This window comes from Sapajus apella, unplaced genomic scaffold (genome assembly GCF_009761245.1).
Source record: "Sapajus apella isolate SASKATOON/1434 unplaced genomic scaffold, GSC_monkey_1.0 scaffold49, whole genome shotgun sequence".
Classification (NCBI taxonomy): Eukaryota; Metazoa; Chordata; class Mammalia; order Primates; family Cebidae; genus Sapajus; species Sapajus apella.
In genome coordinates, this window is record NW_022436989.1 from 5,301,048 (window position 1) to 5,325,703 (window position 24,656).

At 40.1% G+C, this 24,656-nt stretch overlaps 1 protein-coding gene across 10 annotated transcripts in view; it reads right to left on the minus strand.

The window, feature by feature from the left end:
• SDCCAG8 (SHH signaling and ciliogenesis regulator SDCCAG8) overlaps positions 1-24,656 on the minus strand; it is a 249,716-nt gene that overhangs the window by 170,089 nt on the left and 54,971 nt on the right. For 7 of the 10 annotated variants that reach the window (XM_032242400.1, XM_032242403.1, XM_032242402.1 and 4 more), the window contains 2 exons: positions 18,752-18,890; positions 4,640-4,795 (listed from right to left, as the gene is read on the minus strand). In XM_032242400.1, the coding sequence (XP_032098291.1) occupies positions 4,640-4,795; positions 18,752-18,890 (295 nt within the window). The remainder of the gene's footprint in view (positions 1-4,639; positions 4,796-18,751; positions 18,891-24,656) is intronic. The other 3 variants (XM_032242401.1, XM_032242406.1, XM_032242399.1) reach the window with 1 other exon arrangement.

The following is a 24,656-nucleotide window of genomic DNA, read 5'->3' on the forward strand; positions in this document are numbered from 1 at the left end:
ATATAAGATAGCAACAATAGAAACTGGGGATGACTAGAGAGGAGAGGGAAGGAGGCAGGCATGGGCTGAAAAACTAACTACTGGGTATACTATGCTCATGTCGTAGGTGACAAGATCATCTGTAAATCAAACCTCAGCGTCATGCAATATACCCAGGTAAAAACCGGCACATGTACTCCCTTGGATGTAAAACAAAAGTTAAAAATCAATAAATAAATGATAAATTAAAAATGTGCCTCATTTCTGTCATCACCTTTATTCATGAAACAACTGTCAGCAGAAGAGAGAGGTTCTGTCACATATGAAAGCTCCTGGAACACTGCCAGGTACGCTTCAGCCTTCATTTTTCCTTTCTTATCAGGAATCCTCATCACATACTTCTAAACTCCTCAGCAAGGCAAATAGTTTCCAGCAAACAATCAAAAAATAAAAATTTCCTAGGTGTGAACAATAGTCGGTCTTTGCTATTGAAACCATTCTCTCTCACACACAACACTCAATTCACAGCTTCATCTCCCTTCCAGGTCTCATTCAGACTGGTTACAGGAGCATTCCTTCCCCCATACTCCGCGTTTCTAAACCCTGCCTCTTCTTGGAAGCTCCATTAAAACACCATCTTTTTCGCAAAGCCTTCCATGATCTCTTGCAGACAAGCATTTCTGATCCTCTGAACTCTCAGCATTTTAGTCGTGCCTTTCCAATTTTTCTTTTCCTTGTAATTCATTTCTTTCATTCACCAAACATATACTGAGCACATTTTATATGAGAGGAATGTGCCAAGCAATGAGGATGTTACATGCAAAGGACTCATACTGAATTAGGGAAGGCAAACTATTCAACAAGAATTTGTAATAAAATGAGTTGGGGAGACCACAGGAGAGGATCCCAATTCAGCTGTAGGAGGCTCTGAGAGGAGGTGGCACCAAGAAAAACCCTGGGCCAGGTGAGGTGGTTCACGCCTATAATCCTAGCACTTCGAGTGGCCAAGGAGGGTGGACCGCTTGAGCCTAGGAGTTCAAGATCAGCCCGGGCAACATGGCAAAAATTTGTCTCTACAAAAAAATTAGTGCGGCATGGTGGCACACTCCTGTAGTCCCAGCTATCTGGGAAGCTGAGGTAAGAGGATTACCTGAGCCTGAGAGGTCGAGGCTGAGTGAACCACGACCACCCCACTGCACTCCAGCGTGGGTGACAGAGTGAGACCGTGTCTCAAAAACAAACAAACAACTCTGAAGAATCCATTAAAGAGGGCAGAGGAAGATTCCTCTAGGCAGGGGGCAAAGCACATGCAGAATCCTGCACTGAAAAAAAACCAGTATGGAAGAGGGGCATCTTTTCATGCTTGGGGAAGTACAAGTAGGCCAGTCAGTGTAGCGAGGGTGCAAAGAAGAAAAATGAAGGAAGATAAGACTGGAAAGCCAAAGAGAGAAAGAATATTTGGAGTCATTATGCTATGCTAAAGGATCCTAAATTTTATCCAGGGTTGCAGGGAGATGTGAAAGGATTAAGAGACTGACGTATTGAGATGTTCATGTGAGAAGGATCATCCCAGCTGTGGTTTGGAGAACAGAGAGGAAGGTGAGACTGGAGGCCAGGACACCACAGGGGCTATAGGAACCACCCAAGGATGAGATATGGGGAGCAGCAGGATGGAGAGACGAGGCAATGTAAACGCTTAGGGTCTTAAGTCTTAGAACCTGGTGATGATAAGATGTGTGGCGTGAGAAGGAGCAGGGAGAAAAGGGTGACAAGATTTCTGTGCTGGGTAACTGAATGAATAGTGGGTCTACTGGGATAGGGAAGGTGGAAAGTAAAGCTGGTTTTGGAGCTCAGTATACAGTTAAATATTTAGAAATCAAATAGCTTTAGTCCCGAAGCTTTAGTTCCTAAAGCCATATATATATATATATATATATGGAATTCATGGAATTCAAGCCACAGTACTGCTAAAGACACCTAAATCTTTAGCTCCCTGCTAAACTCTAGATCCTTCTATCAAGTTGCTTTCTGGATGGTCTCCTTTGCCTCAAAGCACTTTAAACTCGGAGTAATGTAAAAGACATACAGCATCGTTCTCCCAAATCAAGAACATGAATTGAGAGAAATCAAGGAAAAAGTACCTTTTAAGGAAAGTAAGACTATAAAAAAAATCAGCAAATATAGAACAAGCAGCTCTTTAGTGAACACAGCAATGGTCATTTCATTGGCTGTGGCACAGAGGTTGAAATGCAGTGGGCTGAAGAGTGAAAGGTGACAAAATAAAGACAACACGTATGGACAAATCCTTCAAGAAACTTGACCACTAAAAGAGTTAAAGAGGGAGATGGAGTCACTGAAGTGGTTTCCAACCTTGGCTGCCCATTGGACTGACCTGGGTAGCTTTCACCATCCCAATGCCTGGATGCTACTCAGACATTTTGATGTCATTGGTTTGGAGTACTGTTTGGACAATCGGATTTTTAGAACTTCTTGTGTAGCAAAAATTAAGAAACACAGATGAGAAGAAAGATTGTTTCATTCAATAGTAAGAGACATTTGAAAGTATTTTCCTGATGATAACACAGAGACTGTAGTGAAGGAAAGATGGATTCAGAAAAGCGGAGTGGACAAATGGAATGAGCTCCTTGAAGGGGTGAAAGGAGATGGGACCCACGGGAAGGGGAAAGGATCAGGAAAAAGTCTTTCCCATTCAGACTGGGTTGGAATACAGGTGAAAACGTATTTTAAGGCATGAGGAAGATAAATAGTTGAGGTGGTTAATACCTAATGGCTTCAATTTTCTTTGTTAAGTAAGGCTCTCTGCTGAGAATAAGGGGGAAAGCTGTATTATAAGGAATTTGAGAAGAACAAGTGATTTGAAATCGTCCTTAAAGAAATGCTTTCAAGATACCACCACTTCCTACCTGGACTACGATCATCACCTCCCAGCTGATCTCCAGGCACCTACTCAGTTTCTCCTTCCAATCTATTGACAAAATGATTCTTCTCAAACATAAATGGCATCATGACACTGACCAATTTAAAGTCATTCAATGGCTTTCCATCACTTTTTGGACAAAATTTTAAATATTTCATATGGATTTTAAAGCCATTCATTATTCTGCCCCAGCATAATTCTGCAAACTCATTCCCACTACTCTGTCCCTCTCTCTCTATGCTCCAGCCATCAGGGCCTTCTCCAAATGCCTAGAAAGTGCGATGCTTTCCAGGTCCCGAGTCTTGGGTGTGTTATTTTCCTGGGCCTGAAACCCTCTTCCCCTTTTCACCTGACCACTCATCAATGCTTTCAGGTCTCATTGTCAAAATCTGTCTCAGGAAGGTGTTTCGTGACTAGGTCAGATCCCCCTGTTACACATTCCCACAGTACCCTGAACAGAATTTTGCGGCTTTATCACAATGATGATAAAAGCTCACTTATGAAAATATTTCTGTACCATCTGCTTCTCCTACCAGTTCGTAGGCTTTATGAGGAAACAGCATTGTTCCTGTGACTACGACATTCCCAGCCCCTTCGGTTAATATCTGGTGATTGTGGAATGAAGAAGAGAGAGGAAAGCATAAGAGGACTGCTAGAAAGCGCTGAAAGAGCTGTGGACACTGAAGACCTGGAGGGTACAGCTGTGTCATCTGCAAGGCTGTGGGATTTTTACCAGCTGAGATCACCAATCCAAGGCAGAGACGGCAGGTAGTAGGGTTTTGACAGATGCGGTTTTCAAAAATGGCAAGAAGACAAGGAAGTTTACAGGAAATGCCTCAGTTTACTCATAAGACTGAAAACTCACTGGGCAGAAGTGGCAATTTTTCTCTTTCCATATCTTTAGGCCTGCACACTGTATTGTACATAGCACATATTCTCAGTATACGTTCACTGAATGAGTTAATTATCACACATTGGAATCTTACAACAACATAGCATTTAGAGTACAAGCTGTGAGTCCACTTTTAAAAACAAACATGTAGCACAGTTGTTTTGGTTACTCAAAGGACCACAACTTGCTCAATTCTAGTCTAGTTAGCAATTTTAAAGCTAGGTCCCACTCAACTCTGTATTCTAGTTTGTGAACTCTTTTTCAAACACTGCTCATTTCATGTTATCTGTTCCTTTCGCCTTACATCTCTCCCTTCATCTGGTTACTGTCATTATCGACCAGGTAACTTGTCAGAACTGATTTCATACAGAGTCTATAATCACTTTTTCTTGGTTACTCGGTTTCTTACAAGTGTTTTATCTTCTGCATGTTTAATTTAGGGCTAGGAGATTAAGCAGGGGAGTCACCTCTCCTTGATTTAGCTAAGGCTGAAATAAAAGCTGAGTAACTTCATAGCACTCCTCTGGGAAACATGAGAGAGAAAAGAATCAAACAGAATGGCAGGATTTAAAGTATATTTTATAATTTCATAGTATGGAATCTAATTGATTATTTTATTTGAAAAGGTCAAAATAAACGAATGAGAAGTATATAAAAAAATAACATTTTTATGAACTCTAAATTACAAGAAATTTAACTACTTATACAATAACAATTTTAAAATGTAAAGTTCATTCAAGAACTCCAGCCTACGGAATCATCCATGGCATCATAAGAAACGTTTCTTTGGCAATGTGGATAATATCGGAGTGGATAATATCCTTAATTACCTTTGATCCCATGTCCTCCCTTTCTTTTGTGATTTCCTTTTTCATCATATCTTTCTCAATGGCCCTTTTCTCTTGCTGAGATGCAAGTTCTTTTTCAAGTCGCTCTGCCTGCCTCTCCAGCTCGTTCCTCAACTGGTCACACTGGATTAAAGCCTGCTAGGATATAACAGGTTGAAAGAGGAGTTGAGAATTTAAAAACAGTAAGGGGAAAATGAGATAATTAAGCTTTAACCGTATTTAAAATAGTTAAAATTCACTATCAAGCCCATTAGAATAACTTCATATATGTTTATCAATACTACTTATTGACCCCAAAGAGTATCCAGATGTTACATTTATTGACATATTTCAATTTTCATGATTAAAGCCCTATTAATTAATCAATGACAAAATTCAGGTAATGAACCTTGATGAGGGCCACAGATGAGTCAGAATTTTGAAAAAGGGAACCAGAAAAACCAGGTGCTCTAATATTTTCAATTATATATGATTATACTACATGATGATAGATCGATCCAAATAGCAAAATGAAATGTTGACTATATCATTACACACAGGCATCTTTTGTTTAATACTATATAATAATCAAGTTTCCTTAAATATAACTAAGGCAAAATTTAGTTCACTTCCCTTAAACATACAACTAAAGTAAAAATTATGTAATAATCATAAGTTAAATGGAAAGACTCAAAACAGTATTCACTACTTAGTTTTATGAGGATCCTTCATTTCTGGTAAAGCTCATAATTGTCCTTTATTCTAAATTTCCCACTTGCATTTCCAGAAATAAAAATACCCTAACTTCATTTTGGCCACTTCTACAATATCTTTATGTATAATACCAGATAATAAAATATGACTTCAAAATCCCAATTTTGGGAGGTTTTTTTTTTTTTTGTATAAATGTACAGGGTACAAGTGTAATTTAGTTACATGCATAGATTGTATAGTAAAATCCGAATTTTTAAAAATTCTCATAAAAATAAGGTACTATAGTATCTTATAGTCTTATTCCAGTGGGCCTTATGTACAATATCCGTCTCTCCCAACCTTTCTTTTCTCCTGAATTGGAAGAAAGAACCCCAGGTCTCATATGACTTACATGCTGTGTGATTATAAGTTTCATAGTCACATTTGATTTTAATGGAGACGGAAATGGCCTCGGTAAGCACTGTGAGTCTTATGCATAGTTATGCTTCCCTCTGGTGAACGCTATAATAAATACAGACAACAAATATCTAGGATATGTGAATGTCCCTCTCTTTATCTGGAAAGCATTAAACTCCAATTTCTTTTGGTATCTTCTGAAAAGTTTCTATTCTTCTAGGCATAAAATATAAAGGTAAAATTCAATTGTCTCAGATTAACTAATAAATTTCTTTTGGTATCTTCTGAAAAGTTTCCAATTTCTTTTTATCTTCTGAAAAGTTTCTATTCTCCCAGGCATAAAAAATAAAGGTAAAATTCAATGGTCTCAGATTAACTAATAAACAAATACAATCACTAAAAATGATTCTCCTAGGGAGATAGTCCCAAGTCCAAATTCTAGCTGAGAATGCCTGGAAAGGAAATTTTAAATTCAATTTTCAAATAAATGAAAAAAGCATACTTTTGCTTTAAGGCCTGAGAGCTTGAAATATGAGTTAGTCACTCTTTCTGACTCACAGTGTAATTGCTCTTGTGAAAAATATTTCACATGAGCACAGTAAATGCTCATAATTTTCCCTCATATAATGAATACTACTGGTATGAATAGATAAAATGATTACTTAAAATAAACCAATATATCCGGTCAGAAAGTTTTTCATTAAACAAAAACTCACCAAGATAGGATGATACAGAGAGAAGCACAAAGTGAGAAGCTGTAAAATCATGTAAACAAAGGCACTGCTGAAGCCTTGGTTTTGTGGATGGTCTTCCCTCTATTAGGACTAGCCACCACCCATGGGTGATGATGAGTCACGAGCAACAAAACACTGAATACAAAAAAACTGGTCATTGGCCAGGCATGGTGGCTCATGCCTGTAATCGCAGCACTTTGGAAGACTGACGCAGGTGGATTGCTTGAGTTCAGGAGCTGGAGACCAGCCTGCCAACATGGTGAAACCCTGTCTCTACTAAAACACAAAAATTAGCTAGTGTGGTGGTGGGTGCCTATAATCCCAGCTACTTTGGAGGCTGAGGCAGGTAGGAGGCTGAGGTTGCAGTGAGCCAAGATGGTGCCACTGCACTCCAGTCAGGGCAACAGAGCGAGACTCCATCCCGAGAAAACCAAAAACCAAACCAAAACAAAAGAAAACAAAAACTGGTTACTGATGTCACTTAGTGTGTAACCAATGATTTCATACTATAAAATAGCTTTTACTTTTATTTGCTTTGATTTTTGACATATATGCCTGGCCACAATGAAGAAAATAGAAAAGTATAGTAATACTTGGAATCAAAAAAATGATTTAATCTTTCTAAAGATAACTCTTTTACAATGGACCCCACATACTAAAAGATTTTGGTCTACTAAACAAATATTTATACAGTGTCTCCATTAAAGCTTTCTCTTAATTCTAGAGTTTCTTCTCCTGTTTCCAGAACCCCTGTCGATTGAGTACCCCTTTAACCATTCAGTAAGGACATAATGACCGACTTCTCAAAGGCTAGGTCAGTAAACAGTCAACTACCACCAATTGAAAGATTTTTACTTTTTCTTTCTGAGACAGTCTCACTCTGTCACCCAGGCTGGAGTGCAGTGGCTCCATCTCAGCTCATTGCAACCCCTGCCTCCTGGGCTCAAGCAATTCTCCTGCCTCAGACTCCTAAGTAGCTAGGATTACATGTGCCTCCCACCACCCCCAGCTAATTTTTGTATTTTTAGTAGAGACAGGGTTTCACCATATTGATCAGGCTGGACTTGAACTCCTGACCTCAGGTGATCCACCTACCTCAGCCTCCCCAAGTGCTGGGATTATAGGCATGAGCCACTGCGCCCAGCAGATAGATCTTTATAGTAACTGAATTCTCAAAGCCTATGTCGGTAAACTGTTGATTACCATTAAATGATAGATCTTTATAGGTGACAAAGTTAATTTGAGGCCTATGGCTATTATTTCTCTCAGTAGTCCCCAAGTCCTGGCTTCTCTCCCTCTGCCTGAGCACAGCCCCTTCCTTAGTGGAAATGGCTGTAGGTTTTGGGAAGTTAGGGAATTATACATTCCCCTCACCCAGCAGACTCATTCCTGAAGGAACCTTTTCTTTTCTGGGAAATTTCTTTATGTGTGGTCATTTTACGTTGACATATTAACACTTTTTTCAAAGACAGTTTATTGGACTTGATATTCTCAGTCCTGGTTTTATTTATTTATTTATTTATTTTGAGATGGAGTCTTGCTCTTGTTGCCCAGGCTGGAGTGCAATGGCACAATCTTGGCTCACTGCAACCTTCACCTCCCGGGTTCCAGCGTTTCTCTTGCCTCAGCCACCGGAGTAGCTGGGATTACAGGTGCTCACCACCTCGCCTGACTAATTTTTGTATTTTTAGTAGAGATGGAGTTTCCTCATGTTGGCCAAGCTGGTCTCAAACTTCTGACCTTGTGATCTGTCCACCCCGGTCTTCCAAAGTGCTAGGATTATAGGCGTGAGCCACCGCACACGGCCAGTCCTGGTTTTATTAAACCAAAGGGTAGACACTACTCTCTTAAGCAGTCAAAATATTTTCCAAAACAAAATTTATATCTAGTCAACTAAAATTTTAAAACAGGAAACCTATTGTAGATGATATAAGAGTCCTTCCCAACTGCTAGGGTTAGTTTTTAAGGAATCCTTGTGACAAAATAATTCATAAATAACTAAGAAATTAAGATCTTATGAAAAATATACAGCTCACACTTAACGAACATGAACTTTAAAAGCTTACAAACGTTTTTATTTTTGTGTAATAAACCCCACAAAATTAAAAATATTAACACATTTTAAGCATCTAATTTATGAATAATGCAAACTATTGATTTTAATTTATAAACCTTTGCTAACCAGAAACTTACCAGTCTATCCCTATGTACCATTTTCAAGATATTTATACTTTGTTTTTGTTTTGTGACAGATAATGTGCATATCAAGAAGCATTATTTCCTACACTTGTGGCTACAAACAAATACTCAAAACTTTTCTGATTTTCTTTTTAATCCAGGCTTCTAATTCCTGCCTTCCTGACTCCCTGTAATCCAAGGAACAGAATAATACGGATATTTGAAAAAGGGGAAAAAAGTGTTTGTAAATATTTGTTCAATCTATCAGGTTGCTGTTTAAAAAATTAATCTTCAAAATATCACATGTAACCCACAAATATGTACAATTATTATGTACACATAATAATTAATTTTTTTTAAGCTCACACTACCTACCCATGAAGGTATATAGCAGGATAGGTCTTAGCAAATTTGAAATAAATACTTTGCTCAATTTGTTATGAGTTAAAAAAAAAAATTTCCCTTAGAGGGTTATGTCATTACAGATATGCTTACGGTAACTTCATGCCAAAGCCTGTGCCTTCAAGCCTTTCCATATGCCTCTCAACAATTTCCCTTCCAACATAAGTAGGCAGGCCAAAGGCCTAGTTAACCGTTTTATCTGCTTCTCCTGGCTTGCCTCACCCAGGTGTCACCGCAAAAGCCTCTACTTTTTCTTACCATTTAGTCCCAGGTGAATTTTTTTCTTCTTTTAAAATTATCACCAATTGAAATAACTTGCATTTTCAAACAAAAACATGTACTGAGCACCAACTATGTGCCAGATACATTGCTAAGTGGCATATATGGATTATTTAACCCTCTCAATATATTTTAATTGGTTCTTATCACTCAATTGAAGAAACTGGTACTTTGAGACATTCAGCAACTTGCCCAAATCAGAGACCTAGAAAGTGGAAGAGTAGGAAGTTTATCTAAGGAAGTTCCATACAAGAATCTATGTGTGACATTGTACACTTCTCAAGTTATATATTTATTTTCTTATAAAATCCTCAGGCATTTTCACTGCCACTGTGAATGTAAATATGTAATTCCTTCTACTTAGCATGTAATACCCAAAAGTCACACTAGATGGCAACAAATGTCAAGGAACTAAACAAAGTAACCATTTTATTGCTCAGTAATACAAGTAGTTAAAATATGTATGCCATCTGACTTTTTAATACTCAGAAGGCAAAAATTCTAATGTGTGTTAACATACTTTCTAGATAAAAACTACTAGACTTGCAATAAATTTTGCAATCTGCTTAATAATCCTTGCATTCATTATTACTAATTTACTGAAAATGCAATAGATTCCTAATGAACAATAGCATTGCTTGCTCTTAACATTTAAAAAAAAAAAAATTACAGGCCAGGCACAGTGGCTCACACCTGTAATTCCAGCACTTTGGGAGGCCGAGGTGGGTAGATCATGAGGTCTGGAGTTTGAGACCAGCCTGATCAACATGGTGAAACCCTGTCTCTACTAAAAGTACAAAAACTAGCCAGGTGTGGAGGCAAGCGCCTGTAATCCCAGCTACTCAGGAGGCTGAGGCAGGAGAATCTCTTGAACCCAGGAGGTGGAGGTTGCAGTGAGCCGAGATCGTACCACTGCACTCCAGCCTGGGTGACAGAGCGAGACTCCGTCTCAAAAAAAATAATAATAATAAATACAAAACTTCACATTATTAATAATTGACTTCCATTCAACAAACATTTATTATGAATTAAGATGTAAATGGTCATGTGTGAAATACAATGATAGATGTCACAGACCTGATTTCAAGGTCTTTTGGTGTAGAAAACTATGTAAACAGCTACCAAAATTATACACCACATCAATAGGAATATAGAGGAAAAAAGGATTAATTCAAACAAGAAGGGGCTGGGGAAACCTTCTGGGAAGACTGCCGCCTGAGTTAAGCCTCATAGATTGAATAGGTATTTCACAGATTAATACAAGGTAGAAAAATATAGCATGAGCAAATCAACGAAAATGGGCAACTGATGGTCATGTTCTGTAAACAGTGAAGGTTATATGAAAGAATAGAGTAAAAGATAAGATTGGCAAAGTTAGAGTAGGGCCAGATTTGTCTTTTATTCTACAGCAAGAGGGGAGCCACCTAACCAGGGAGATTTATAAGTCAGGAATTATAAATGCTATGAAAGCGCTGTGAGAAGTATGCTGGGATTAGATGAAATTTGAGGGAAACCAATTAGAAAGCTATTGCAATTGTCTGCATACTTAGTATAAGAGTTTGTGAAGGCCAGACACGGTAGCCCACACCTGCAACCCCAGCACTTTGGGGGTCCAAGGAGGGAGAATCAGTTGCGCTCAAGAGTGCAAGGCTATAGTGAGATATGATCGCACTATCACACTCTGGCCTGGGTGACAGAGTGAGACACTGTCTCTGAAGAAAAGAAAAAAGGAGTATGTGAAGAGGTGAAGACTTGAACCAGGGCAGTGGTGTAAGAATGAAAAGGTAGGCATAGTTCAATAGAAATTTGACTCTGGAGAGAGAGAGCTTGGGAACTGATTGAATGTCAAGAGCAAGCATAGGGAAGAACCAAGATGTTTTAAAGAATGCAAGCCAGGGCTGTGGTTAAGATGGTGATGCCATTGTCTGAAGACGGTAATAGAAAAAATCGTAGAAGGAAAAGGAGCAGTAGATGGGAAGGCGGAGCCAGTGAATGGTTCGGTTGTGTAGAGTTTCAGATGCTAGCAGTCTATCAGCCATAAAAAAGATCTAGTAGCAGCAAAATATGCAGGGCTGGGCTCAGGAGGGCAGTTAAAGCTAAGGGCATAATTGAGTATTCAACAGTAATATTTGGCCATGTGAGGAGAAATGAATCCCAGGAAGTCAAGGAACATGGAAGAAGGGCTAGGAACTAACTTGGAGGAATGTCCACACGTAAGGCTTCTGGAAAACAAGAAACAAGTTAAAAGTAGACAAGAATGGTACAATGTGGATGCAGGAGAGTAAAATATCAGGTAAATCAAGGGAAAGAGATGATATGTTACGACAGGACAGTTAATGGGTTTCCAGAACCATAGAGTTTGAGTTGAATCAGGATTGAGAGGAGCTCAGGAAGTGACCAGCGATGACGAAGTGAGCACTTCAGCGACGTGAAATCAGGCTACAGTCTGCCCAAAGCCTGACTGCCATGTGCTTGGAAGTGAAAGGAATGCTACCAGGGTAGACAACTGTTGTGAAACACATGCCGGTGAAATGATGAATGGAAGGTCATAAACGGAGTGAAAGCTGATCACATGAAGGCTGCTTTTTGTTTGTTTAAACAAGAGCTGTGGACAAGAGGAGGAGGAAAAACAGTGGAGAGGAAGGGATGAAGGATGCAAGAAAAATGTGATGATGCAGAAGTAGGAGACATCAAAAACTGAGAGAAAGATACTCACCTTGGGAAATAAGAGGACAAGAAAAGAAAGGAAAGGAAATAGAGGAGACCTTAGAGGGATGAGAAGATGCTGAAGAGGCTCTTGTCAGCTGGTCCGAATCTTAGTGAAGTGAGAAGGAGGTCATCTGGTGAGAGTGAGGTGCTAGCAGTGGAATTGGAAAAGTGAGGAACGTGGGGTCCCTGGGGAGAGTATACAAGGCAGTCAACTGCAGAGAAAAGAACTGTTCAACAGTCCCTCCAACCGCTGAAAGTGACTACTATTACTCTTTAGTGGAACTCATTAAGTTGCTTTCTTGAGTGACTTCCTTCAGCAATGCTTGGAAGGCTGAAAGTAGCCAGAAAAACAAAATGCGATTGGGCTTAATTTTCACTGGGTACCTTTACTGGCAAGGTAGGTAAACTGGAAAGATAACAATAAAGGAATTGTAGAGTGCTGGTGAGAACTGAGTTGAAATTTCCTTCCTCAGTGGATATTTGCTGAGTACCTATCTATCACGTGCTGAGATCTATGCAAGATGCCATGGAATTTAACAGTGATCAAGATGGAGAAATTCCATAATGCCAGTGATTTTGTAATTGGGGACCAGCGCAAATGGATTAACCATTGCTGAAGTTGTTACAGACAGCAGAGAGCCAAAACTGCGAGTCACGTAGTCCAGGTATGTGCAATGGGAAAAAGCTTTAGGCTCCTAATTGTTTTTATTTTAAATTTTATTGAGTACGTAGTAGATGTATACATTTGCAGGTACATGAGATGTTTAACCTCCTAATTATTAATACCACCAGCCTGGCTGACTGGCTGCCTTGGCATCCTCTGGGACTCATTAGAAATGCCTCTGAGACCAATCTTCCTGATCTTGTCCCAGACTGAGGAGACAGATTTGAGTGTTGCCTCTTGTCTCCTTGCCAGTCAACTTGTAATAAAGCCTTTTCTTTTCTTAAAAGCCAGTGCCACAGTACTGGCTTCTATATGCATAGGGAAGCAAGCCCTTGGCTTGGTGACAATTTTAAAGTTTAACAGAGATTTCTCAAAGAACTTAATATAGAGCTACCATTCAACACAGCAATCTCATTCCTGGGTATATACCCAAAGGGATATATTTTATTGTACCAAAAAGATATATGCACTCAAATGTTCATCACTGCACTACTCACAATAGCAAAGACATGGAGGCTGGGTGCAGAGGCTCACACCAGTAATCCCAGCACTTTGGGAGGCCGAGGTGGGTGGATCACTTGAGGTCGGGATTTCAATACTAGCCTGGCCAACATGACGAAAGCCTGTCTTAACTAAAAATACAAAAATTGGCCAGGTATGGTGGTAGACAACTGTAATCCCAGCTACTTGGGAGGCTGAGGCAGAAGAATCACTCGAATCTGGGAGGTGGAGGTTACAGTGAGCCGAGATCACACCACTGCACTACAGCTTGGGTGACAGAGCAAGATTCCATCTCAAAAAAAAAAAATATATATAAAATCAACCTAGGTTCCCATCAATGGCAGACTGGATAAAGAAAATGTGTTACATGTAAACCTGGGAATATATACACCCATAAAAAAACAATAAAATCACGTGCTTTGCAGCAACATGGATTTAGTTAGAAGCTATAATCCTAAGCAAATTAATGCAGTAACAGAAAAACAAACACCATATGCTCTCATTTATAAATGAGAGCTACATACTGTGCACACGTGGGCATACACATGGGGACCAACAAACACTGTCAACTCCTCGGGGGGAGGAACAGAGGGCATGCGCTGAAAAGTACCTAGTGGGCACTATGCTCAATACCTGGGTCCACCATGTAACAATCCCACACATGTACCTCTGCATCTAAAATCAAAGCTGAATTGTTTTTTACATGGAGTCTCACTCTATTGCCCAGTCTGGAGAGCAATGGTGAAATCGTGGCTCACTGCAACCTCTGCCTCCCAGGTTCAAGTGATTCTCCTGCCTCAGCCACCTGGGTAGCTGGGACTACAGGCATGCGCCACCACACACAGTCAATTTTTGTATTTTTAGTAGAGACAGGGTTTCACCATGTTGGCCAGGATGGTCTCGATCTCTTGACCTCGTGATCCACCCACCTCAGCCTCCCAAAGTGCTGGAACTACAGGCGTGAGCCACGTGCTTGGCCAAAGCTGAAATATTTCTTCAAAAGTCTGATGAAGGATACAGACAAATAAGCGATAATAATACATTTTGATGAATGCTATAATAGGTAGTGGTTCGTAACCAGGGGTAACTTTGCCCTCCAGAGGACATTTGGCAATGCCTGGAGACATCTTTGATTGTCACAGCTTGGGGGAGGAGGGTGCAAGCTGCTGGCATCGAGTAGGCAGAGTCCAGGAATGCTCCTAAACATCCTACAATATGCAGGACAGCATCCAAGACAGAGAGTTACATGGCCCAAAATGTCTGTAGCGCCAAGGTTGAAAAACCCTGCTACAAAGGCATATAAGGAGAACATGAAATCTAGACACGAGAGGTCAGAGGTTTCCTAGAGGGGGTACCATGTAAGCTAAGACATGTAAGGCTAGAGAAAATATCCAGGTAGTGGAATGGAGAAGAATGTGCATGGTATGCACCAAGACTCAGAGGCTGGAAAGAATATGGGGTAATCAGCAGGGTTATCCCCACTACCGTTATTTATTGAGAAAATATTTTGTGCCAGGGTTTGTATAAGATAACCAATATGCATTTTAAAATGTAGGCCTCATTAACAATCCTATGAGTCACATATTTCTCCATTTTACAGATGAGGAAACACCGAGCCACAGAGAAGTTAAAATAACCTGTCCAAGGTCACACAGCCAGTGAATGGTGGGGCCAGAAGTTGAATCTTGGTCTGGCTAACGCTAGTAAGCCCATGTTCATTCCCTAAGGTCTCCTGCCTTTGATGACAGCTGAGTGTACTGGGGCATACGGTGTGAGAGGAGAAAAGCAGCAGCCCTGGAGGACAAAAGGGAGCCACATTCTGACAGATGTCATCGGCATGGGAAAGAATGTGGAGATTGTCCCGAAGGCAGCGAAAATGCACTGAAGGATTTTAAACCAGAGTCACGTGATCAAATGTATCTTTAAAAAAGATTGCTTCTGGGCCGGGCACGGTGGCTCACGCCTGTAATCCCAGCACTTTGGGAGGCCAAGGCGGGTGGATCACAAGGTCAAGAGATCGAGACCATCCTGGTCAACATGGTGAAACCCCGTCTCTACTAAAAATACAAAAAATCAGCTGGGCCTGGTGGCGCGTGCCTGTAATCCCAGCTACTCAGGAGGCTGAGGCAGGAGAATTGCCTGAACCCGGGAGGCGGAGGTTGCGGTGAGCCGAGATCGCGCCATTGCACTCCAGCCTGGGTAACGAGAGCGAAACTCCATCTCAAAAAAAAAAAAAAAAAAGATTGCTTCTGGCTACAGTGTAGGGAATGTAAGGAAGGTGGGGAGACAAGCTAGGAAGAAAAACGGAATAGATAAATCCAGCGATCACAGCTTCCGTAAGAAAAGTGCTAATGAGGGAAAGAATTTAAGAAAACATTAGAAACTCAGATCTGTACTTAGTGACTGGTTAAAAGTCAAGGGTGAAGGACGGCGTGAAATCCAGTTTTCTGATCAGAGCGTATTAGTGGGTAAAAGTGCCAGCCAGGCTGGGCAATGGCTCACATCTGTAGTTGTAGCACTTTGGGAGGCCAAGGCGGGTGGATCTCAAGGTCAGGAGGTGGAGACCATCCTGGCCAACATGGTGAAACCCTGTCTCTACTAAAAATACAAAATTAGCCAGGCATGATGGTGCATGCCTGTAATTCCAGCCCTTTAGGAGGCTGGGGCAGGAGAATCACTTGAACCTGGGAGGCAGAGGTCACAGTGAGCTGAGATTATGCCACTGCACCCCAGCCTGGGCAACAAGAGTGAAGTTCTGTCTCAAAAAAATAAAAATAAAAATAAAGTAAAATAGAAAGGATCAAAGAGCATCTTCTCAAATTACAGATTTTATCGATTAGGGAGAAGAAAGACAACACTGATTTCAAAGAGGAGTGTGCTATGGTTTGGATGCCTGTCCTCTCCAAATCTCTCATGCTGAAATGTGACTCCCAATGTTGGAGGTGGGGCCTGGTGGGAGGTGTTTGGGTCATGAGAGTGGATCCCTCCTGACTGGCTTGGTGCCCTATTTGTTTTCCTGAGATCCGATTGTTAGAAAGAGCCTGGCACCTCTCCTCCTCTCTCAGTCCTGCTCCCTTGGATGCTTGCTCCCCTCTGCCTCCTGTCAAGGTGAAAGCTTCCTGAGGCCTTACCAAAAGCATATGTTGGCACCATGCTTCAAAGGCAGCCTGCACAACATGAGCCCAAATAAACCACTTACTTCTCTTTATAAATTACCCAGTCTCAGCTATTTTCTTTTTTGTGGGGGGAATGGAGTCTCACTCTGTCTCCCAGGCTGGAGTACAGTGGTGCAATCTTGGCCCACTGCAGCCTCTGCCTCCCGGGTCGAAGCAATTCTCCTGCCTCAGCCTCCCCAGTAGCTGTGACTATAAGCACCCACCACCACGCCCAGCTAATTTTTGTATTTTTTCTAGTAGAGACAGGGTTTCACCATATTGGTCAGGCTGGTCTTGAACTCCTGACTTCGTGATCGGCCCACCTCAGCCTCCCAAAGTGCTGGGATTACAGGCATGAGCCACCACACCCTGCCTTCAGCTATTTATTTATAGCAGGAAAAATAGATGAACACAGAGTGGTAACCTAATTTCAAAGAGGAATAGCACCTGAACGTAAGCGCCGTACCGAGCGCTGGAAATGGCAGTGAGGAGTGAAGCACTGCTCTTTCCCCCATTACATCCACATGAGATGAAATGACCGGCAAAGGGCATTCACTTGCTGGTGGTTGTAAAAGGAATGGTATCGAGGGCCAGCTAGAGCTAGAACCACTGAAGAAATGGAAGGACAGTTTGAGGAAACAGTATGTTGGCGAGCTTGGTCATAACTGAACCTAAGTCTCAGAAGGCATGAGGGTCAAATGGGAAGAGTTATGGATAAAGACAAATGGATATAGCAATGGCTGACAAGAGGCTTAATACAGAATTGAAGATCCCTAACATTTGTTTAACTTTTATTTTAGGTTCAGGGTACCTGTGAAGGTTTGTTATATAGGTAAACTGATGTCACAGGGGTTTGCTGTATAGATTATTTCAGGTATTAAGCCCGGTACCCAATAGTTATCCTTTCTGCTCCTCTCCCTTCTCCCACCCTCCATCCTCAAGCAGATGCCACTGTCTGTTACTTCCGTCTTTGTCCTCATAAGTTCTTACATTTTAGCTCCCACTCACAAGTAAGAATACATAGTATTTGGCTTTCTGTTCCTGCATTAGTTTGCTAAGAATAATTGCCTCCAGCTCCATGCATGTTTCTGCAAAAGACATGACCTTGCTCTTTTTATGGCTGCGTAGTATTCCATGGTGTTTGTGTACCACATTTCTTTATACAATCTGTCAGTGATGGACATTTAGACTGAGTTCATCAATTTAGGTTGATTCCATCAATTCCTTCGTTTAGGTTTGCTATTGCAAAGAATGCTCCAATGAACATTCACATGCATGTGTCTTTGTGGCTGAATGATTTATATTCCTCTGTGTATATACCCAGTAATTTAGCCCTAATATCTTTATAAAACACTGAGATTAGTACATGGTTTAGACCAGTGCTATACAACAAAGCTTTTCATAATGAAAATGTCCTATATCTGCACTGTCCAATATTAGCTACATGTGGCCATAAGCACTTGAATTGTATGCTAGCATGTCTAGGGAAAATACATGCAACTTTAATGGTTACGGTGCAGCCCCCAAATATAGCAATGAATCCACAGAAACCTCCTGTTATTCCAAGTGCCTATTAACACTGTCTCATCACTAAGTATAAACTGTTATTCTCATTAAGTATGTTTCAGTTACCTTATAATAAGTCCAGACTCAAAGATGCTACTAAGGCCGGGCATGGTGGCTCACGCCTATAATCCCACCACTTTGGAAGACCAAGGCGGGCAGATCACCTGAGGTCAGGAGTTTGAGACTAGCCTGACCAACATGGTGAAACACTGTCTCTACTAAAAATACAAAAATCAGCTGGGTGTGATGGCATGTGTGTGTAATCCCAGCTACTTGGGAGGCTGAGATAGGAGAATCAGTTGAACCTGGGAGGTGGAAGTAGCAGTGAGCCAAGATCATACCATTGCACTCCAGCCTGGCAACAGTGAGACTCCATCGCAAAAAAAAAAAAAAAAAAAAAGATGCTACTAAATATGTATATATTATTTCTTTGGTATTTGGATTTTCTCACAACTTCCCAGTTATTGAGGAAAAGCATCTGTCTTTAGCCATATGTGAATATACACAAACTAATGCCTGGATGTTAAGATTTTTGCAGCGCTGCAAATTATCAGCAAATAAAAAAATTAAGCATATAGGTCTCTCAAAGTGTCATGCTGTACTAAATTCTCTCAACAGTGATATAACAAGAGCATTTGCAGAGGAATAAGAATTCTCCAAATAGCAAATTTGCTTAATTCAGAAGTCAACATTAACAGACTAATAATTCACTTTGTGTGTTTGAAAAACAGAGTTTAGTTATAGAAGAATAACCAAACAAACACTCAGAAGAAAAAAGAGAAGAAAGATGCCTTTATTTGCATCTTATTAGACTTGCCTTGGTTTTTTCAAAGTTGGCTTCCTCAGATATTTGCCAAACTTGTTTCACCTGTTCATAAGCACTTGCTTCTCTTTGCTGCGTTTCTGCCAAGCTGCTCCTTACAGAAACTAGTGCAGACATCAAGTCATCTCTTTCTCTGCAACACAAAAAGAACATTCAAAACAAGAAATGATCAAACGATCATGTCCTCATAAGTCAGGAAGAAAAATGCATTAGTATGTATTAGAAGAGCCAGGGTAGGTCGGCTGAGCACATATTAAATAAAGCACACCCCAGAGAAAGACCCTCTGTCCTCACTTGGCAAGCGGCAGGCAGAGCAGCCAGAAAGGCTAAGAGCCTTGGTGGCAGCACTGCCTCTGTAGGCGACAATCGTCTATTGTGGAGAGGGCTGCAGGGCAAAGCCCAGAAAAGAGCAAATTCGTTTTTAAAAAGTGGGGGGAGGTGCCGAAAAGAAAAAAATGCCACAAAGTAGGGAAGGTAGGAATTGTATCTCATGGTAGCAGTCAACATTTTAAGAAAGGACTAAGGCTTTGTCATGCCGCAGATTCTCCTCTCATTTACTTGAACAAATATATGTCCTTTCCTTTCTATCTTTCTCCATAATCCTTTTTCGCCCTTCTCTTTCAATTACATTCTTTCAGTTACTTATGAACACTTGTTGTTCAATGGTTAGTGCTGCTGAACTCCTCCAATCCCCTGGTTACGCATATAATATTGACAATTTAACACAATCTTATCCCACTGGGGTTTATCGTTGTCAAGACCCACCCCTCTCAGCAATTCTCAGAAGTACTCTATGCTAAGCTGTTAACTGGGGGTAGAAGTTAACCGAATGCCAAAAATGCTCTGGCATGTAAAATAGCAAGGATACAATCTCATAGATTAAATAAGTCCCATGTAGAATATTCTAGGATATTTGGAATTTATCTGCTGAATAAAAATATCCACTAGACCAAAGAGAAAGCGAGGCAGGAAATTTTCAAGACACAGAAAGCAAAATATGTATGCTGGACTGTTACATATGCTATTGTCTGTTTTGTTAAAGAGCTGAAGTTTAAACCACAGTTTCAGATTTTGTTGAAATAAATTCCTGCAGTTTTCTTTTCATTGCAAAGTTCTAAACTATGAGAAAAAAAGGCAACTAGGATTTGAAAAAAAAAATTAGCAAGTTTTAAAGAGTCATAGTTTAGAATATTATGAATTCTGCTTGAATTACTTTCGGAGTTAACCAATGATTCAATTTAAAACATCTCTTAAAAATAAAGTGAACTATTTGTGGTATTTGGAAAGCAGCCACATTTGAAGAAATATGTAATACTGAACCAAGTTACAATTATTAGCAGTTTCATAAAACCTCTTTTGTTTAAGAAAAGAATAAAATGCTACAAATATAAAATTCATGGAAGAAGACAGATCTTCACTTTAGAATTTCCTGATTTATTTTAAATTGATAAAAATAACTTAATTTTTCTTCCAAGGAAATGAAAAGAAGTAAATTGTTTTGATCAAATATAATCAAACACAATTACTATGTGAAAAAGTGGAAGAATCAAGGCAGGATTAAATTATCCAAGTAAAAAATAAACACCAGCAAAATTGAATGTGTATCTATTTGCATTTCCATAAAAGCTCTATAACATGGCTTTATCAAGAATATGCAATCCACTTAGGACCTATGATTCTAGAAGAAAAGAAAAATTCCCTCTTTAGGGACAGCAAGCCAAGATAGGCATCCTACATTCACCTTTCTTAAATCTCTAGGACCTAATGAAGAGCAAAAGTAACCATTCAATGAGATTCTTATCTGTTCCTGATACCATACAATCACCAAAGCCAAAGTTCCAAATAAGAAGAAAACAAAAAAGGCCAGGCACAGTGGCTCACGCCTGTAATCCCAGCACTTTGGGAGGCTGGGGTGGGCAGGTCACTTGAGGTCAGGAGTTCAAGACCAGCCTGACCAACATGCTGAAACCCCATCTCTACTAAAAGTACAACAATTAGCTGGGTGTGGTAATGCACACCTGTGGTCCCAGCTACTTGGGAGGCTGAGGCACAAGAATTGCTTGAACCTGGGAGGCAGAGGTTGCAGTGAGCCGAGATCATGCCACTGCACTCCAGCCTAGGTGACAGAGCAAATGATGAAAAAAGCTCAGTGTTTATAAGTATGCAAACAGACAGATCACAACAGGATAAAAACCTAACAAACTGCTTCTTATGGGAGACTTGTGTTTCATATACTTTATCTCTTTTCAGAATATCCTCTTGTCCAGAGTAGTGTATGTCACAGAGTAGATGCTCAAAAGAATAAACAACAGCAAAACAAATAAATGAATAAAGAGTCTGCTATAGAAGGGTGTCAAAAGAGGTGAAGTAAAGCTCCCTTTCAGTTCTGATATTTTATGATCTAAACTGAAAACGTCATCTAACTATTTTAAATTAGAAACTAGAGTTCAGTTGCTCTGGTTTGAAAGTGTTTTGGAATATTAACTCACCAAATTTAGACTATGGAAACACAGAAAATTATCAGTGATAAAACTCCAATATACAGATGTCTTGTGAAGCCCATCATTCGACAGTGAGACCACAAAACAATTAGACTTGAACTCTGCGTAACCACTGGGCTCACACACTCCACCTTTCTGTAAGGCAAATGCAAGCATGCTTCAAGGTGGCATTCAGCTCACCTGGGAGCCTTCTGGTAGTCATTGTGGCAATTTAGGATTAGCCACTTATCCACTCAGGTGTAACTAAATCTTGGTTTTGGTTTTATTTTGTTTTGACTCAGCCAGTCCATAGACCAAATAGCAAGCACTCCCACAAAAAGTTTTTTTTACAAAGAGCCCTGGGCTGGCAGTCCCCTGTCCTGACACAAGGCCTTGCTTCCTACTCCATTCCTATGCTCATCTGGCTTCATCTAGTTTGATCTTTCACTTTTCAGCCCCACACTTCTCCCTTAGGTCTAACACTGCTACTTAATCTGGCTTTCAGAAACAGCTGATTCCAGCCACCCAGGGTACCTGCCCAGTTAGCTATAGTCCTGCTCTAGATCCCGCAGTCCACAGAGTCCACAGAGCCAACCCAGAGCCACACCTGAATGGGGATCTCACAATGGGAAGCTGTACAGATACACATGGCATAGCAATGTGAGAGTGAAAGAGCAGTTCTCCAAATTACCATCTTCCATGGCAAAAGCTCTGTGAGTGCCTGGAAACACCATGTGAATGTGCTGATGAATGTAATCAAGGAGCTTCCTGAAGCAAAGCCAGCACACTGTGTTAACCCTGCAACATTCCATGATCCAGATGAAAAAACAGCTGAGCAGAAAGATGACGTAAAGATCATGAGTGTTCTGGGGTGAAAAGCACATACTTACATGCACTAATGAGCATGTAATATTTAAGAAACTTAGTGCAACAGTCAGGGCCAAAGGACTGAGAAAGTCCCTTAATAAACTCAGCCAAGTGTTTAAGCAAAAGAGTTGGTCTCATGTATATGCATGCGCTTCATCTTGAAATGTGGAATGCCTAAGAAATGTCTTATAATTTCTAAATTACTCCAGTTGTTATTAATTTTAAGCATTATTAGGCATCACTAATAAGTGTTACTATACTGCTTTCAAAAAGAAAGTCTGGAAGGCTGACTACAACATTTCTTTGTTCCTCATTTCTGGGAAGTTCCTGCTGAAGTCTTTTAAAGCCAACTCTGCAGAGCACTGCCAATGATCCACTCCAAAATCACAAGCTGGACTAAAGCCCCACAATAGTGCCCTTGGAATCATTTCTCTTTTTTGAAAAGTACAGTGAAACTTCTCCAACGTACTATGAGGCACAGAAAGAAATTTAAAGCAGGTCCATCTTGATTACCATGTGAAAGTATTTTGATCATTAAGCAAGAAAAAGGCGTTACTGTTACTCTTACCTCCCTTATGACATAAAGAGGCCCAATTGAAAAGCAAAAGGTCAGAAATGACATGAAGACTTCAAATCAACGTAGAAAAGATATCCAATGTCATCAACAGTTGTTAAGCATATTCTCCAAAAAGTCCCCTGAGTCGTAACAAACCACCAGAAACATACGGGTGGCCTGGTCTCCAAGTCATGCCTGATCTCCTCCTTGTCAACTATACAAGCCATTTTTTCTAAGACGGAGTTTCACTTTTGTTGCCCAGGGTGGAGTGCAGTGGCGTGATCTGGGCTCACTGCAACCTCCACCTCCCTGGTTCCCGCGATTCTCCTGCCTCAGCCTCCCAAGTAGCTGGGATTACAAGCACACACCACCACGTCCAGCTAATTCTGTATTTTTGGTAGAGACAGGGTTTCACCATATTGGTCAGGCTGCTCTCAAACTCCTGACCCCGTGATCCACCCACCTCAGCCTCACAAAGTGCTGAAATGACAGGTGTGAGCCACTGTGCCTGGCCATCAAGCCATGCTTGTGTCATGAATATATGTTCAAAATATTACATGCTAAAGGATATAACAAGGGGGCCGAAAGCTGCTGTCACAATACGACGTTTACCAGGAAACTTCTGATTTATCATATTTAAGGTATCATTTTTGAACTTCCAAGTTATTCAGATAATATAACAGCTTATGGAGGGGTCAGGCTTCTAACTATACATAAAGTTAGAAATCCAAACCTAAAAGGAGGTGGACGCTCTTCAGATTAGCATAGCACTCAATATTCAGCATTCTGCAGTAATAAGTTTAAGAAACGGAACACCAGCTTAGGCCAAGAGAATGATACAGAAAAAAAAATTTGTTGACAATAAAAGCAGAAACTGTTCAGTGTTAATAGGTTTAATAACCTTTCTGTTATAAATGCAGAACATGAGACAATGATATGCTGACAAGGCAGAAAATTGAACTAAGTTGGTTGACATTTACTTTAAGAGGCTAAGAGTTCAAATTTAGGATAGAGACAAAAGAATACATAACTGATCAAGAATCTTAATTTCTGAATGACTGCCAGGCTTAGAAGCAACCTAAACATATAGCTTCCTTTAAAAATATTTTTTCATAATCTAGAAGGATAATATGAAAGGCAACATAGTAACCTGTTATCTGTTGGTTAGGCTTTTTAAAAAGATTTTTTGTAGAGACAGGGTCTTACTATGTTGCCCAGACTGGTCTCAAACTCCTGGCCTCAAGTGATCCTCCTGTATCAGCCTCCCAAAGTGCTGGGATTACAAGCATGAGCCACTGTGTCTGGCTTATAAGTTTTGCTAGACTACCTAGTTTTAAACTCTGACTATGTTTATGTGCAACTTTTAATATGCTTTCTTTCTAAAATTAATTTTTAAACTATATTCTCCTTGTAAAATTAGTTACCAATATTGTTAAAGATCTATTTGACACCCTTTCAATTTCATTGCCTTCTTCCACCTCTCTAGTGGTAATCACTGTTAAATATACTCTTTCAAATATTTTTTCTATGCATGTCTATGAACCTAGGAGGAGAAAAATGTAGTATGGTTGTATACGGACTTTAAAAATGCAAGAGGTTTCATACTAGATGTATCTTCAGCCATTTTGTTTTGTTTTCTTGCAACAATATATTTTGGAGATGGCCCAACATTAGTACACATAGAACTACTTCAGTTTTTCATACTATGCACAAAATTTCATAGTTTATCTAAACCATGTTTAGTTACTCTCCTTTGAATGACATTTAGGTTGCTCATGCTCACATCATTAAAACAATGCTGCAAAAAACATTTCCTATACATGCCCCATTATGCATGTGCGTGAGTTTTTTCTTGAAGGTAGATTTTGAAAAGTGAAAGGTACAATTTGAATATTAATAAACCGCTAATTTACTTCCAAAGTATTTCTACTAATTTATGAATCCAGCAGAGTATGAAAATACTTGCTTATGACCTCACCAACTCTTGCAATTGTCA